The sequence below is a fragment of the Taudactylus pleione genome, unplaced genomic scaffold, assembly GCF_031769625.1.
Source record: "Taudactylus pleione unplaced genomic scaffold, aTauple2 ptg000292l, whole genome shotgun sequence".
Lineage (NCBI taxonomy): Eukaryota > Metazoa > Chordata > Amphibia > Anura > Myobatrachidae > Taudactylus > Taudactylus pleione.
The window spans coordinates 1216931-1235475 of NW_028284694.1; the positions used below are offsets into that span (position 1 = coordinate 1216931).

The 18545-nt window shown below is 44.3% G+C and overlaps 1 protein-coding gene across 1 annotated transcript in view; it reads left to right on the forward strand.

Annotated features, from left to right (window-relative positions):
* Positions 1–4901, forward strand: part of GOLGA7B (golgin A7 family member B) — a 61184-nt gene extending 56283 nt beyond the window's left edge. The window contains exon 5 of the mRNA XM_088482770.1: positions 1982–4901. Coding sequence (XP_088338896.1) covers positions 1982–2092 — 111 coding nt within the window. The 3' untranslated portion in view covers positions 2093–4901. The remainder of the gene's footprint in view (positions 1–1981) is intronic.
* Positions 4902–18545: the final 13644 nt, after the last annotated feature.

Here is an 18545-nt window from a genome sequence, read left to right on the forward strand (position 1 = left end):
GGATGTGAAAAATTCAATATCTCCCTATTGTTTCAATTATGAAGACTTTTGGCAGAGAAATACGTCATCTCGCCCCATGTTTATCAATCCAATTTCTGTTGCCCAGCGTGTTCCATTGAGCACATAAAGGAATCTGTTTCGTATACTTTTCCTGCACCTCTCACTGGTACTTGTTTTGCAGCTTCGACATGATGTAGTGGCAGCAGTTAAGGGGTAGGTGGTTTCCTTCCGGACACTGAAAATGCCATTTATAATAGCAATGAGATATTTACTTTCCACAGGGAAGGCGGCCACCTGGAGACGACTGCAATTTATAGTCTTGTGCACCCCCTCCTGCAGCTTTTACTCATTTATCTTTCAGTTTGATCATTTCTGTACTTTTCAGCCTGTAATCTATATCATCAGGCATCTTTGTTTATATCCTTTGCTCTGGGATACAACACAAATCGGCTGTGCATGAATTGTAAAGCTTTTCTGTGCCCTATCACTGAGGAGTACATATGAAAAAAGGAACATTTATTTATTAGATGCCACATGGGCCTGGGGATGAAAATGATCAAAGGCCGATTGTGAGAAGTAGAGGAGGTGCGACCAGTGTCATGTGGGTGTGGTCAGTGAAATGTGGGTGTGACCAGTGTCACGTGGGTGTGGTCAGTGAAATGTGGGTGTGTCCAGTGCCAAGTGGGTGTGTCCAGTGCCAAGTGGGTGTGTTTTATTATATCTACAATGCCTACAGGCACTATTTAAGTTCATTGTTGTGACTCTAATCTCTAAAACTGATAATGGCACAAGATGCTGCTGTCAGTGTCACACTCTATATTAACACCATAATTGACTACATTAGGGGCCTGAGATTCGATAGAGAAGGTCCAAACTGCAAACAGAAGGGGCGTGTAGGCGCGATTCCCATTATCATGGCTCTAACACACCCTGCGCCATTCAGTGACTCGTGGTGTCACACATCGGGGGTGGCGCTATAATGACTCAATTTGCTGTAATTTGAGCCATCAAGTTCCCTCCTCCTTCACGTGTCACTTGGCAGGTGTGGAGGGATCTCGGAGGGTTCCCTGCTCTGACAGAAATTTAGGAGACCTCCCCGACACTCAGGAGTCTCATGGATATTCCAGGAGAATAGGCAAGTGTGACTAACAGCCAGAAGATGATGAACCTAATGCTAATTGTGTAAATAAAGTGTATAAAGAAGTTGTTATATTTGCTGTAACACACAGTAGTTGTTTAATGTTGCTTGTACAGATAGAGGGGCCTATTCATTATCTGATAAATGGCCCGGTAACCATGCGGAAATGCAAGTTTCCACATATTTAGGTTACCAGGCTATTCATCATCAGGGGTCCCAAATGGACCCCCTGATATTCAGCAAACTCCGAAAACTGAAAGTTTGCTGACAAGAACAAGCGCCATCTTCAGACGATGCTTGTTCTCAGATCCACGCTCCTTCCTATGGGAAGGAGTTCCGGGTATGCGAAGAGGGATCCGAGTGGATCCCTCCGCCGCCTCCTCACTACCTCCCCGGTGGCTGTACGCATGCGTGACCTCGGGTCACACATGTATAGCCGGGATGACGGGGAGGAGGTAAGTAACGCAGCTACTACTGTAGATGCGATACTAACCGAGGGGACACCTGCTCTTCGGAGCAGAGGAGCACTGATGAATTGCTCCGGTGTCACGGTTCCCCCGCTGCGAGTTGGATACGACACTGATGAATTGCTCCGGTGTCACGAGTCCCCCCGCTCCGTGCGGCCTCCGATGATGAATAGGCCCCAGAATGAGTAATGTACAGCTGTGCCCTTTAACTTACTTTTCAACTGGTAACTAAAGTTCATGTGCTGTGATGTATATAAGAATCACGGTCTGATGTGCTGCCCCTGATAGAATGCTAGTCTGACGTATGTACAAAGGATCTGGGTGTGTTTGCATGGGAAAAGCGATGACTGTATTTGCCTTGACTGTTGAGGCAAAGATTGAAATCTCCATTTACGAAGATCGGTGCAGCAGTGGCAGCAGCAGTAGCGGCAGCTCCAGCAGCACCAGCTGCGGTGGAGGCGGCGGAGTGGCCAGTCGTGCCCGATGACTGGCAGAGAGTCCCTGCGGGGACCTGTACTGCCGAGACGACGGCCTTTCTGAAATTCGGAGACTGAGATATCAGAGCACTAGGTTTTAATTCTGGGCTCTGAGGACATCTTGTCATAGAGAACTGGATAGGGAATAGTCATCTGATATAAATGTTGCCACCGACTTACGAGAGCCGTGAACTGAATCCGTTAAGTAAGAGAACAAATTTTATATACACATGATACAAACAGTGCTCTCATGGCTTTAATGGTTCCTAAGAAGTGTCATCTTTCTACAATATGGTTCCCTTAGGATCATCATGTCCTCTCTGGATAATGCAATTAATTGGATTTATGTTCTGGTTTCCGATCAACCAAATATAAACGATACTGAAACGGTTTAGCAAAAAAAACAAAGAAAAAAACAAATCTCTTCCAAAATGTTATGTTAGTCCCCAAAGTAATAAATATGAACATTTTGCAACTCAGACCGTCTTTCCCATCAACACCAGGATACGCACCTTTCCCCGAAGCACTGGAACGCTGTAGATTTCGCGTGACCACTTTCCACCTAAATATATAGCCCTGTTATACAAAACAATATGGATAACACCTCCAAAGCTTATTAGAAGAGCATACAGTAGTTCCAGCAGCGTTGCAGTGATAATCCCAGACACACTATAGTACGTCTGATTCACAAAGGCAACCAGCCACGCGGAAACATGTTTCTGACACAAGGCGGCATTGGTCTAAGATACTTTAGTTGATAACGATTGACTTCCTGTAACATGACACATGACATCATCATGTGGTATTGCCTTAATTTATCAAAGTAAAAAAAAAATAATGTAACTGTATATATCAAGTTTTGTTGGTGTTGGGTTCAGATGTTTTGTTTAATGGAGATTTCCACCTTAGCCAAACTTGATTTTTAGGGGCGATGCAGAGTTGGTAGTAAAATGGGTGTAAATGTAAATTATACACATAACATAAGCGTCATTAGCATATACGCTTGTGTTACTACAAGTTATCATCATCAGCGAGCACCTGGCCTGTCTCTCCTGCAGAAGTGTACACCTCCTAACAGGCGTGTATGCGAGTTTCTGCAGGCCTGAAGGAGCTGAATTTGTGTAGACATGTCCTTACTGTACTCACCCTTTGTTAGAACACAGCCTTAACTAGGGGTAGGCGAATCGATGGCATAAAACCATCAACAGTAGACCATCCACAGCTTGCACCCATCGATGGACTTCCCTGCTGTGGGGAACAGCAGGTGGCGGGTCAGTCAGGGTAGGGAGTGTGGTGCTAGGCTACATGCCACTATTCCAAGGTAAACAACAAATACTGCCTCACAGCCATCTATGGTGCAGAACCATTGGATCTTCACCATTGATGGCAAAACCATCAACCATCGCTGGAAAACCATTGATGACTGTTACCTATTGATGGTGGATGACCTTCCCGAGTAGCAGCTGTCCTCCACCTCGTCGTGATGTCATGATGCCACATGTTTGTGGGGATGGGACTGGCACAGGACTACTTATCACCCTGCTCCAGCCCTGTTAGAACATTCCTTCCTTCGCTCGTTATCTTCTCAGATTGGCATCAGGGTGACACGAAGGCAGGTCTGGCATCGCACATATTCGAAGGAAAATTTACATACACTACCCAAACTGGCATAGTACCCACTCCCCATCATCCCCACTGGGCCTGACAATCCCAGCATGGAAAGATGTGCATGGTGCCACTTTAAAGTCCAATGATGGTTCTGTATGATCTGTCTATAGTAAAACACTGAGGATAAGGTACTGTGTATCTACAATAATGAGGCTGGATTCAGTTTGCTGAGGGTGGAGATCTGCATTAAATTTGTATCTAACCCTGTAATATTACTCTTTGTCTGGTTATTTGCACAGAAAGCTAATCTAGCTGCAGATCCTGTAGAGAAAGGCCTAATATTAATTTTATTCACATGCTCAATATAGATAGTTTCAGTTGTATACTCTGCTTTGGAATATACAATAATAACGCATCACAGCTACTGGTGATACAAACATGCACTTTACAATGCATCAGCTATGGTATATCCGTTCTTATTCACCACCGCCCTGCCATGTATTTTTTTTACCCCTTTTCCATCATCTTATTTTAGATGGCTGAGGGTCTGCTTCTTTACGGGTGGCAACTGCCACAGCGTTCGCAGTTCGGTCCGATGGCGCATACCGCGCATGCGTATGCACCGCTGTGAACATGCATGAGTTAGCATTGCGATCGCACTGCAATCAACTATGCAGATACAAAGCCATCGCACAACCGAAGGACGGGACGTCAGCGTTTGGGGGTGGTGATGGGGAAGTGGTTGTAGAAACACAGGCGCATCTGTCCATTTGAACGCCATTGCATAAATTAGCCACTGCGACGGCATACGCAGCTTGTGTGCTCACTGCGTGCGACGAGGTGAGTAAGGCCAGACCAGTTGTAATTGTGTGTGAGGTATTACGGATGTGAGATAGCGGTAGTGGGCAGCAGTGGGCGTCTCTATGCTGACTGTGCAACAGCACATTTTTGCAGCGGGTCTGCGTGCGTAATCGCAGCTGCGATCACAATAACGACATGTAATGAATCAGACCCTTAGTTGGCGTTGATCAATGTATCAAACTTGAGATACCTAATTGATCTCTGTTGATCTGTAAAAAAAAAGTGAAGACTTGATGCCATTCTCTGTTCAGTTTTGCCTTCAAACACCCCCAGGTAAGGTTATTGTCTTCCCAGGGCATTCTCCATGTGAATTAATTACCGTTACAAGTTTTGGTAAGTTATAGCTCCACTTAGTCAAACTTAAGCTGGGTAAACACGTAAAGATTATCTGTCCAACCATACAACTAGTTGATTGGTTGGAATGAAAATCTGGTAACGTATGGGAGTAACTGATGATCAGCAATTTGCTCCTAAATGCCCGAAAACAGATGAAAATGGTCGGTCAGACAAGTTTGTTAAATGTTTTATCTAAACAATTTGTTCAAACAACAATTTTTGTCCATTTTCCGGCGTTTGGGAGCAAATTGCTGATTATCAGTTACTCCCATACCTTACCAGATTTACATTCCAACCAATCAACTAGTTGGATGACTGGACAGAAAATCTTTAGGTGTGTACCCAGCCCCGGATCCACATTCATATCTTTGGCTACGGATTAAGTAACAATCTTTAAAAACTGCCCAATAAAAAAACCCAAAATGTTAAATAGCAGTAATATTACTGTAATATTATGGTAATCTGTTATGCTTTTGGTTTATGTGATGTTTTACTACGTATATAAGTACACTTTTTTGTATTTATGTCTGAATACTCTTCTCATCTGAATAACTGTTTCTAATCTGAATAACTGTTTAGTGCACACCATCGCTCACCGATACTGGTGACAGGCCAGACACTTTGAAAACTCCAAAGTAGTTTTAAATGTAAATCAAAAAAGTTTTTTTTTCTTATTAACTTACATACCTGAAATGGAAAAAGACATGCCAGCACCTTGCCTTTCACGCACCTTAGACCTGAGATTTTGAATTTCTGCTTTACGTGGAGTATGAAATCTCTCGTTACAAAGGATGTGCAGTAAGAGAACGTAGTTACACGTTTGTATAAATTAGGACTTATATCAAGATTTGTTATATTAGTCTGCTCAGTTTTTACACATTTCAGGACCTGTCGCAGAAATACCTTACCAACCCCTAATTTACCGTCCAATAATTTACCCTTTCAAGCCCCAGGGATATATCTATTTAGTCCTCATTTCAGGACCTCCCTATATACATTTTGGATTTTCATGCCACTGGCATACAATGGAGGTAAATGTTGTTTTTATAATATATACTGTATATTAACATTTTTTAATATATTTTAGTCTCTCCCAGCGCAATAAATATGTGTTTACTTAACCTAAGCCCATAATAACATGAAATGAAATAGTAAAACCCTCTTTCTTGCCAGTGACAATGACGGTTGGTGCCTATCACATAGGGGTTGGCACATATCGGTCAAAAAGCCAGCAGTCTGGAAATTAATCTCAAAGCTCCAATATTTGTTTCAAACATTTTGGAGGACAACTTACAGGAACGGAATCGCTGGTAATGAAAATAGAACCGCGCCATTTGTTTTTGTTCTTTCAGATGATACATTTCTATGAGACGTTGCCTTTTCCCAATCGGTACTGAACAAGGAATTCCAAATTGGTTCTGGCTCTGAATGTGTTAAATAGGCATCATAGCCGTCTGCACAATTGTTTTATAAAAGTTTATTTTTGTGTTCTCACCTTTTGGTTTCGATCAGTCGTTCAGGTTACACTTTTTTTTAGCTGATTTCAGTATTGAATTAAAATCTGTTTGGTGTAATTGAGTGATGAAAAGTTGGACGTAAGCGTTTTTGTTTTGGCGCAAATTGTGCTAATTTTTTGTACCACATATGCGCACAAAAACTTTCTAACATCCATCCATATGTATATCCAGACCCATTTTGTGCTGATGGCTCCTTAGAGAAGAGGAGGAAGGGGGCATGCAAGTGTTGGCCGAATACAGTTAGGGGTCATTTTCTAAGATGGGAGTTCTATTAAGAAGTGATGTTGCCCATAGCAACCAATCAAATTCCAGGTAATATCTTCTAGAAGGTGCTAGATAAATGAGAAGTAGAATCTGATTGGTTGCTATGGGCAACATCACTTCTTAAATAGAACTCCCATCTTAGTAACTTTACCCCTAAGGGCGTGTTCGCGCTGATGCGTCTCATGTAGACCACAAGAAAGAGGTATTTGTGCCTGTAAGGAGATGCATAATTTGTGGATAGGATGCTGATGATAATCTGTAGTCGCCTCTGATTGGCTGATTGCATCATGAACTCTCCCACTGATATTGTTACTATTTAGTGTAACTGTTGTAATCTATTCTCATTATCTCTTTGTTATCGGCAATCGGTCCTCAGCACAAAAGTAGATTCCCGTATGATTATTTTCTAAAGGGGAAGACCATGGATGTTTATATTTGTTTGACCTTATTTTATACTTGTGCCTGTATTTTATTTTATTCTATTGTATTTTACTTTGTAAATGTGAGTTACAGTAGAACTCATTAATAACACTCTCCATACACAAACAAACTATCTAATGCAGGCCTGGCCAACCTGTGGCTCTCCAGCTGTTGTGAAACTACAAGTCCCAGCATGCCCTGCAAAGGTTTTGCTATTAGGGAGTGCTAAAACTGTGGTAGCGCATTCTGGGATGTGTAGTTTCACAACAGCTGGAGAGCCACAGGTTGGCCAGGCCTGGTCTAATATATAAGATACTTAATTAAAGTGCTGTACTGTGTACGTACTGTATGGTACTGAAACTTTAGCATTAACTACCGACACTCTCGTAGCGGCATCTCCAGACATACACCAGGTAGATAGACTATTATTTTTACTTGTCAACAGCCTGGTGCATGTACCATTGTTCTCTCCTGGCATAAAACCAGCATATGCCATCCAGGCACATTTGACACCTGCGTTTTTTGTTCCAGTTGCGTTCAACTCTCTATCATCCCAATATTTTTACTTCTGCCCCTCCGATACAGCTGTACAGTAATTCTGTTCAGCCCCATTAAACTGGATTATTGTAGACACGTAAGTCTTCCTGCAGTGTGAGCAGCATCTGTCCTAATATAAAACAGTCCACATCCCATACGGTGTTCTGGGGAAGGCATCACTGCATTGGGAGGGGGAGCTGGACTAAGAAAGGGGCGTTTGCAAGCCCTTTAAACATTAAAGGAAGTATTGACTGACTGTACAATTCCATTATATTACAAATTACAACCCTGTCCAGGAGTCATATTATCTTGGGCTTGCATGAAATGAAACTGGCATGCTGTGTACTGTATATATTGGGTAGATAATCTGCAGACAGTTAGATCTGTTAGTTTTCTATTGCATTTTGAAGGCTTAATGGAGCTTCCAGGGATGACTGTCTTCTCAAATACCCATCAAAGATTCTGCATATCAGAAAATCTCCATTGTTCTGTCCTCTTGAAAGCTCTTTCCAATAGTTGTTTATTATATTGTGTTTTGCATTTTGAGATGAGCAGACAGACAAAAAAGGATGAATATTCATTCAATACAGAAATGCGACACTTTCCCCAATGCTTCCCCTGAATTTGACACTTGACATGTATTTTTCTAGATACGACATTTTTTTAAAAGATAGTTCTGAAATACACAGACCGCACTTACTATCTGAAATGTGCTGTAAAATGTGAATGTTTTATGTTCCATGTTGCACTAACTGTACAGATTACCTCACTTATTAGCAAGGTGCAGAACGTTCTTGACTTGATGTAAACAATAATTTAATTATTCAGACTTTGAACAGATGGCAGAGGGACTTCCAAGTGAACTAGTAACCACAGCAAGCTAAGCTGCTGCCAGTCACCACTTCCCAAAGGATTCTCGATCTTCCAATATTCTGCACCTCGGATAAAAGACATTCTTAGAGTTGCATGGTACCAGTACAGTACCTAGATAACTAAGTTTTTCCTTACACGCTCTTATTTTGCATGTTTTTAAGGACATCCTGGAGCATTAAGTCCTTTGTCCAAATGCTGGAATTACATAATGGGATAAAGACATAATCTAAACATAACCATGTATTTACTTGAATACTTCTTGTGTTCTTTTTGATGTACAGTATATGCTGTAACTCTTTGTGGTATCAAAAACAAATATATGGCTTTTTCCAAAGTGCAAGCATTTTATTTAATGATGAAAGAAAGAAAAACGTTTGTATTGATTTGTGCTACCATCATCCCGATGAGGAAGAGAATACAGTACCGTGGGTGAGTAGGCACGGATTGCCAATGTGTATTTTGTAACTCTCAGGCTGCAGCAATGAATATATTTAGGGTGTCCTCCTCAGCTTACTTAATGAGACCTTTCAGATATCCCATTTTGTACTGGAAAGCTGGGAATGTGTTAGTTTGTGCTGACATAGTTTATAGATAAGGGCACATTATTTGATCCCATTGCAATCCCCTATTTAATTGTAGGACAAAATTGTAAATGATAGAAAGGGGTAATTTCTGAACACAAAGATTGCACTGTACAGTGATCTACATACAAGTATTTGTGCATACAGTATTTCTCATACACTGATGTACAGTACATACACCATTGTTGAGCAATGTAATACTTCATCTGTACACTGTGTGCAGTCATGTTTCTGAATACAGAGCTGAAGAGACGTATCCAGGACCATCGAGGGATCATAGAATTGACCACGCCCCCTCTGAAAAAAAAAAAATAATAACAAAAAGCCAGACCCCCTCAGCAGCTGGCTTGGGCCCCTCTTCGGACCCAGTCAACAGGCCCAGGCCCGGGTAAACAGTACCAGCCACCCCCCACCTCTTGCTGTCCCTGGGCATATCCTCCAAAGTGATAAAACCAATAACAAATAGAAAAATAATCAATACAGATGTCCTCATTATGCTTTTTTATTTCCATATATTAAAATTTCAGTATTACACGAAGGGGAAAGAGTAAAAACTGGCACGTGTATAAAAAGGAGAACACGCTGTCACTTCATCTCATCTGCCCCCATGTCAGGATGTGTATCGTCGGTTGATGGCCTTTAAAGATTCTGGCCTTGTATGATTTTTTTTTGGGACAAATTTCCATACATTACCTCCTCTTAGGTGCAGCAAGTATTCATGACCTCAATCCTAACAATAGTTTTCTTCCTAGGCAACATGAAGGAATACCAGCAAGACTAAATGGTCCACTGTCGTAGCTGTGCCTAGGGTTTGCAAATGACCTTTGTTCTCTTACATGACAAAATACAAACCTTTACTATAGTAGTTTTAAGAGTCATTTTGTTGTTCAGTAAAATCAGTTTACAAGTTCAGCAGATATTTCCCTATAACTGATACATATGCCCCAGAAAGGCTAACAACTACCCAAGGGACTTCTCAGGAAGAAGTAAAGGAAAATGAAGCTTAACACCTCTGTCACAGTTTTTTTTGGGATACTGCTCCCTGGGCCAGATCATAGACCACATACAAAAAGTCGGGAATTAACCTCAGCCATATAGATTTGTTATATTTTATAATAAGTTCTTAATGAGTGGTGAAGGTATAACTCACAGTTACGGTTTGACTCATGGTTACGGCATGACTCAGGGTTACGATATGACTCACGGTGACTGTATGACTCACGGTTACGGTATGACTCACATACTATAGAACTGACCCACCAGTCTCATCTGACATTATCACTGAGTTTCAGTTCTTCCCTGATATCTCCCTTGCAACAGTATTAAAGAGGCATGTATTTTAACATATCACTGCAGCACTATGGTCAACAGGGGTTCGGTATATTTTGTTGACATTCACCATGTCAACATTCATAATGTCGACTCAAGAATGTCAGTATTCTGGTTAGGGCAGTCATCTGATGATGACTTCTGGCTGTGATTCTATGGTGAGTAACGTACCTAACCCTAAACCTCCCCTCCCAGACCCTAACCTCTCCTGCAGCCTAACTCTAACCCTCCCCTCCCACACCCTAAACTTTCCCTCCCGCAGCCTAACCTTCTCTCCCACAGCCTAACCCCCTCCCACACCCTAAACCTTCTCTTCCACAGCCTAACCTTTAACTCTCCTGCAGCCTAATCCATACCATCCCCTCCCACAGCCTAACCCTTTCCCCTCCTGAAGCCTAATCCGTACCATCCCCTCCCACAGCCTAACCCTATCCCCTCCAAGAGCCTAACCCTATCCCCTCCTGCAGCCTAATCCATACCATCCCCTCCCGCAGCCTAACCCTCCCCTCCTGCAGTCTAATCCATACCATCCCCTCTCGCAGCCTAACCCTATCCCCTCCTGCAGCCTAATCCATACCATCCCTCCCACAGCCTAACCCTCCCCTCCTGCAGCCTAATCCATACCATCCCCTCCCGCAGCCTAACCCTCCCCTCCTGAAGCCTAATCCATACCATCCCCTCCCACAATCTAACCCACCCCTCCTGCAGCCTAATCCATGCCATCCCCTCCCACAGCCAAACCCTCCCCTCCTGCAGTCTAATCCATACCATCCCCTCCCGCAGCCTAACCCTATCCCCTCCTGCAGCCTAATCCATACTATCCCCTCCCGCAGCCTAACCCTATCCCCTCCTGCAGCCTAATCCATACCATCCCCTCCCACAGCCTAACCCTCCCCTCCTGCAGCCTAATCCATACCATCCCCTCCCGCAGCCTAACCCTCCGCTCCTGCAGCCTAATCCATACCATCCCCTCGCGCACCCTAACCCTATCCCCTCCTGCAGCCTAATCCATACCATCCCCTCCCACAGCCTAACCCTATCTCCTCCTGCAGCATAATCTGTACCATCCCTTCCCGCAGCCTAACCCTATCCCCTCCTGCAGCCTAATCCCCCTCCCACAGCCTAACCCTATCTCCTCCTGCAGCATAATCTGTACCATCCCTTCCTGCAGCCTAACCCTATCCCCTCCTGCAGCCTAATCCATACCATCCCCTCTTGCAGCCTAACCCTCCCCTCCTGCAGCCTAATCCGTACCATCCCTCCCACAGCCTAACCCTCCCCTCCTGCAGCCTAATCAATATACCATACCCTCCCGCAGCCTAACCCTCCCCTTCTGCAGCCTAATCCATACCATCCCCTCCCACAACCTAACCCTATCCCCTCCTGCAGCCTAATCCATACCATCCCCTCCCACAGCCTAACCCTATCCCCTGCAGCCTAATCCATACCATCCCCTCCCGCAGCCTAACCCTTTTCTCCCGCAGCCTAACCCTAACTCTCCTCTCCTGCAGCTTAACCCTAACCATCCGCAGGCTAACTATCCCCTCCTGTAGACTAACCATAACGCTCTCCTCTTGCAGCCTAACTCTAACCCTTTCCTTGGTGTCTAACCTTAACTCCCCTGCAGCATAACTCTAATCATTCCCTTAGTGCCTAACCCTCCCCTCCCACAGCCTAACCCTAAACCTCTCCCTAGTGCCTAACCCTAACCCTCCCCTCCCACAGCCTAACCCTAAACCTCTCCCCAGTGCCTAACCCTAACCCTTCTCTCCCACAGCCTAACCTTAACCGTATGCTCCTATGGTCCCCCGGAATTAGAGGATCCCATTTATGTATAAAGTTGTGCCAGTAAAAATAGTCAGGAGTGCCCCTATATATGTATGAAGACAAATGCACTGTTATTTAGTGAAAAATGTTGTTATAAAGTGTAATTTGCTGATAACATGGCTGTATAAACTGGCCCCATAAAAGGAGAAATTATGGTACGGTCTGGATAGAGGAACCCAGTGTTACTCAGGGGCATGAGAGCAGGACGCTACCAAAGGATGGTAAATAGGGGAAAGGATACCCCGGTTGGACATTGGGGAATATAGAGAAGCCGGAGCGTGCAGGGTACCCGGAGGAAGGAGATATAAGGGACTACAGGACTGACAGTTGGAGTCATTGTCTGAGGCAGTTAAGTGGAGCAGAGCTCCTGTGCTAAGGGGCCCGTACCTCAGGGATGTTGGTGGCGGTGCCGCTGAGAGAGAGGCAGTAGTTCCTGGAGTGAACGGTAGCTGAAGAGAGGTCCGAGGCACGGCTTACCTGTTAGAGCCGGAGGCCAGGAGTGTCAATCCGGGTGTGCTGAGAGTCGGTGTTGCAATCCGCAGACATCGTGGAGGCAGAGAGAACCTGTCAGCAGGAAGCGGAAATCAATCGGGAAAGGAGGTGCGGCTGGGGCGGAGACTGGCGGCCTGATGCTGCAGCGGAGGTGCGGCTAGTCCTGGACAGCTGGTTGCAGTAACTGTCTCTGCAGAAGTAGAGAGGAGACGGGGAGGATCAGCCGCGGAGCCGGGTGGTAAGAGACTGCACCGCACATATCCCCGTTCCAGTTGCTCACCATAGTTACCGGCAAGCAGTTGGACTAAGCCACTCCATTGGCATCACCACCCCTCAAGAGCCTTCTGGAGAAAACCCGCAGCGCATTACTGCAGGCTACTGTTTACATTGGCTAACCACCTGTCCCATTAGGAAAGATTAACGGCAGAGTGACACACAGTCTTCCCGATTTAAGCCAACAAATACAGTGGAATTCAGGATAAAATGAGAATGCAGACAGGTAGAAAGAATTAAGTCCATCTGCAAGTGCCAACTTGCAACATAAGTACTAATTGTTAAATTGCAACATAAGTAACTTCTGATTGCTCATATCCTGCTTAAACTATAACCAAACTGGCCACTCCAGTGGCTAGGATTACTAAGGAGAGACAGTTGTCACAGGAGCACGCTCAGTTTAGTCAATTTGAGCTATTGTAATTGGAGAGGCCTTTACTAATGACAGAGTCAGCGCTAGCATCTACTAACGCGGGCAATGCAGTGTACACCAACAGGACTTAAGGGTTATATTAATTCATGAACTATTTGTTTTCTGGCCATAAAATCTTAGGAAATTAGTTAGCATATCAAAGGACTAAATAGAGACTGTTATGCATCGTCACTATTGTTTGCTTATAAGTATTTAGGATAAACTGTTGTTGGAAAAGCATTGCATGCATTAATCTTTTGGAATCAGCAGGAGGAGAGGAGTCCTTGTCGATTGCAAGGAGGCTGTGTTCCTGAACAATAAAATATAATTTGTTGTGTTATTCTTGTGAATTGTAATAGAAATTGAACCTGTAGTTTTCATTGTAAAAGTGCCAATTGACATGATATGATCTCTTTGTTGTAATAAAATACCTAATATACTTGTCCAAGTCAGTCTACTTACCTCTACCTCTCTGGACCCAAGAAAGAACCTAGAAACCCCATTCTTACGTATACCCAGTGTTATGGGGTGTTACACTCCTGCAGCCTAACCCTCCCCTCCTGTAACCCAGCCCTAACACTTTATCTCTATTATCATGTAGGATTTAAGTATTGTTTGTTGATTTTGCTACAGTGTGCTGGGGGGCAAATCCCTTTTTTCTGTGCTCAGTGTAAACCCCGCCCTTTACAAGCACCTGTGCTAAGTCATTAAGCTGATATGAGCAACCACATATTTTTTGTTTGCAATTCTACTGACAGGATGATTCTGCTTATTGATAGTCTTTCCTGCCTGACAGTCTGACCAATCCTACTGACAATCTGACTGTCTATTGACAATCTGATCCTGCCTACTGACAATCTGATCCTGCCTACTGACAGTCTGACCTGCCTACTGACAATCTGATCCTGCCTACTGACAGTCTGACCTGCCTACTGAAAGTCCGACCTGCCTACTGACAGTCTGATTCTGCTTATTGACAGTCTTACCTGCCTGACAGTCTGATTTGTCTACTGACAAACTGACTCTGCATATTGACAATCTGAACCTGCCTACTAACAATCTGACCCAGGCTTTTCTAATGTCTGCATTATACCTTTTAAACATGGTGCTTTATGATCACGTTTACAATTATAATGGTTGGGTATGAGAAGATCCCAGCAGCGGTAGGTAAGTATAGTACAACTAACCCTAACCCTCCCTTCCCCGGTGCCTAAACCTAACCTCCCCCCCAGTGCCTAATCCTATCCTCCCCGACCCGCACCTAACCCTCCCCCCTTAGAGCCTAACACTAATCCTTCCCCTAGTGTCTAAACCTAACCCCCCGATACTTACCTTCGGGATGCCGGCGCCGGTATTTAGACCATCGGCATCCCGCACGTCAGGATGATGACTACATCCCCAATGATAATGCCTGCACTGTTACAATGCTTTAAATAACATTACAAGTTACAACAGTGGTGGCATTGTCCTGCAGATATCATGCTGTCGATATACGGTATTGACTGTCAACAGCATGAGGATTGACAATCCGTATTTATCCCCAACATTAGCCACTTTCACGTATTTTCCAAATCAACTTTGTTTTCTTCCATCCCTGGCAGGAATAGATTCACACTGATCATACTACTGGGGCAGGTCGGAATAATAGTAGCAAAATAACTGTCTTTGAGCTGCTGTATTTCATGTTGTTTAATTGAAAGAATTTGATTAAAGCAAAAATCTGCTGTTGAGCTGTTTCTGCTGATTGGCACCTGTGCTGGTATTATCATCGCCAGTAAAACTATTCATGTTTATTTATATTCATTGTCTTTAAAATGATTTATCTTTTTTGTACATTACTACATACTGCGTTGTTCAAGTGTACAGTATAATTAATAGTACATGTAAAGAGCTTTAACCAGCCTGCTTTTTTAAGAAAACAACACTTTTCCTCTACGCCAACCTTTCTCCCAAAATTATTCCACACATTGAGCTCTATTTACTACAATCCGCATTTGTAATGCAGATTGTAGTGTGATATTACCGACTGAATTCACATTGCGAATTCAGGCAATATCACAGGGATTTACTACAAATCCCCTGCAGGGACAGAGCTTGCGATAAAGCTCTGTCCCTGCGAATCCCCTCTGCACACTTATCACGGTATTTTCGCAAAAAACACAGTGACAAGTGCCGACGCTTGTGCCGACCGGCCCTCGCTAAGCCCCACCCCCCGCAATCGCGGACCCCCCTCCTCCCTTAATTATACTTACTTGCAGTCATCGGTGCTCCGGTGATGTCCTCCTTGGCTCCGGTCAGCTGACATCCCATACTGCACTGGGACTCAGTCAGGTGACGACTGGGCACCAGTACAGGCTGGGAGACCAGCTGACCGGAGGGAGGACATCACGGGAGGTCCCTGGACTCAAGTAAGTTTTGTTTTTTTACAATTTTTTTTTACTTTTAGCAGAGATCAGCGTGTTGTCTGTTTAGACCAAGCAGCTGATCACTGGGGCCGGCTCCAGGTTCTGCTCTCCCCGTTAGAGCAGAGCAGGAGTCCGGTAACCGGGAGAGACCCTGGATAACGCCACCTCCAGGTGGCGTTATTATCACAGGGCTTTCCCCGGTATTTTTTCACAATTTATTTTTAGTAACTTTGGCAGATCACATTTCCCATTACAATTATGGGAAATGCGATCTGCTTACAAAAAATAAGTGATAATTAGGGCTTGGAGTAGAATTTTACAAATTCTGCTCCAGTTGCCCTTTAGTAACTGTAGGTGATACTAAAATAATGTGAAAAGGGTGTGAAAACACAAAAAACCCTTTTTCTCTTTATTTTAATAAAAATAATGTTAATAAATCGAGCCCATACTCTCCTCCATAGGCTTACCATACCATACCATACAGCCACAAAATCTGTGTACTGTAATTCATGAGTGTCCCAGTTTAAAGGGATAGTATGGTAAGCCTACTTGTACATGCTACGTAGCTTGCAGAATGCAGGAGGCAGGTGGCTTTTGGAAAGACAGACAGGTCTGCTACGCAGTGACTCTCTCACATTCCAATCCCTGTAATTGCTGCATGACAGATATGAATCTCTCCAGGGACAACCTCCTCTCCGTGGACAGCTCTGTCACTGTTCCTCACTGGCCAATGTGATATTTCAGCAGCTCCCAGAAGACCGGGGAAGAGAGGAGAAAACAATTACGTGACAATTGAAGAAGCATCCCTTTATTTAAAATAAACAAATAAAACTGCTCCTGTACAGGCCACCTTTAGCCATTCTAGGTATGATAATGGTGCTCCAGCCAATCAGCTCCCAACTGTCATCTGTTTGAAAAATGACAGTTGGGAGCTGATTGGCTGGAGCATCATTTATCATACGCAATGTGTTTTATCACTGAATGATAAAACTCATTGATAAATGAGGCCCTTAATGGCTTACCGTTATTGCGGATGTATGCAGGCCCTGTAATCCATGGTAAAGCACATACTAATGTATTTACATTTTAGTCAAATCATATTTGAGGCTTATTTGGGGCTTATTCTGAGTTCCATGACAGTCTTCCGCACTGCGTGCACTGAAATAAATAATTACAGATCTTCACCCATAGGCAGAGTTGTGTGCGTGTACTGTACCTGGCTGCCCCGCATCCATCCTTCCGCTTGGTGAAAGTACCCCACACCCATCCTTCCGCTTGTGAAAGTACTGTAGCCATCATCACTGTCAGCTCGTACTTACACCTGCCCTATCGTTGGAGCCAAAGAACCGCCAGAAATCATGCAGGTGTCCGCGAACGCACAACTCTAAATAGCCCACAATTCTTCATACACGCCCACGACACGCTCTCTAATCACTTAGCTAACACGCTAATGTGCATTAGCTGCCCAGTTACAACCACTTAGCTGCACCTACAGATGCGGCGGAGATGCCTATGACTCTGAAAGCCATGTTGTTGTTACCCATAGTTGTGTACGCTTCGGTCAGACGCATGTGCAGCATTAAATATGGCAAGATCCGTCTGTAAAACAGATTTGTATGCAGCTCTGCGTTAGCCTCTTTGTGACCTGTTTATGTGATCGCATTCTTTTTGGTTGGCACAAGTGTTCCTAGATTTCCACCAAATCCCGTGGGCATAAGGGCGAAGGTGGCGGCACTTGTGTAGTATCAGGTGCTTACACCGGTAAATGGGAGGAGGTGAGGTCATCTCTTGGACATTATAGAGTAAGTGCACCTAGTTTTACAGAGCAGCGCAAAGACAAGATTTTGTTTTATGGAGCAAAATTACCAAAATTAATTTTCGTGGACCCACTCTCCTTTGGATATCTCAGTTATGTTTATTATTTATGGTATTAATGTACTGTAAACATTGTAACGTTAAATGTAATTCATGCAGTAGTACTAGGTCTGTAAAAGAGTATTAATATGCTGCCCCGCACTACATGGGTTAAAGCCGGGTAACAGTGCACTTGCTAATTACATCTCCAGTGAAGAGGCTTCTTTGTTTGAGATCCAGAAACAATGGTCTTGCTACTGTCATCAACAGTGACTAGGCTTCTCTTGGGAGATCCATTGTGTCAAGCCTTTGCCCATGGGAATCTGAAACAGAGATGGGCAGCAACTAATGCATCTTGTCCACCACGCCTCTGGCGTGCGCATGCGCGAGACCCGGCCAGCGACAGGCGCTCCTTCGCTATGGGTCTCACACCCAAACGGGGCGGCTGTTGATTGTGGTTGACAGCTGGCACCGTTTTGGAGGCGGGCAGGGGGGGTGGCTGGACAAACGGAGGCGTTCTCAAGGGAACGCCTTCCGTTTGTGGGTGGCCCTACTGACATCACCAGTGATGTCAGTAGGTGGACTTCCTGCTCTATTAGAGCAGGAAGTCCACTGGGGCTTGCGATGGATGAGACCCTACCACAAGGGTCTCGTCGCAAGCCCGATGGTCGTGACCATCACCTGGCCGCTCGCAAAAGCTGTGGGTGGTCATCCACAGCTTAGCGAGTGGCCAGAAGGCCGGCACAAAAAAAAAATGCCACCCTGATTCAGAGCGAGCGCGAGTGCCATCGCTAGTTACGCTACTGTATATACTCCACAACCACCACTGTGTATATGCACAGGTGTGTGCTACACTATACAGCACATCTGTATTA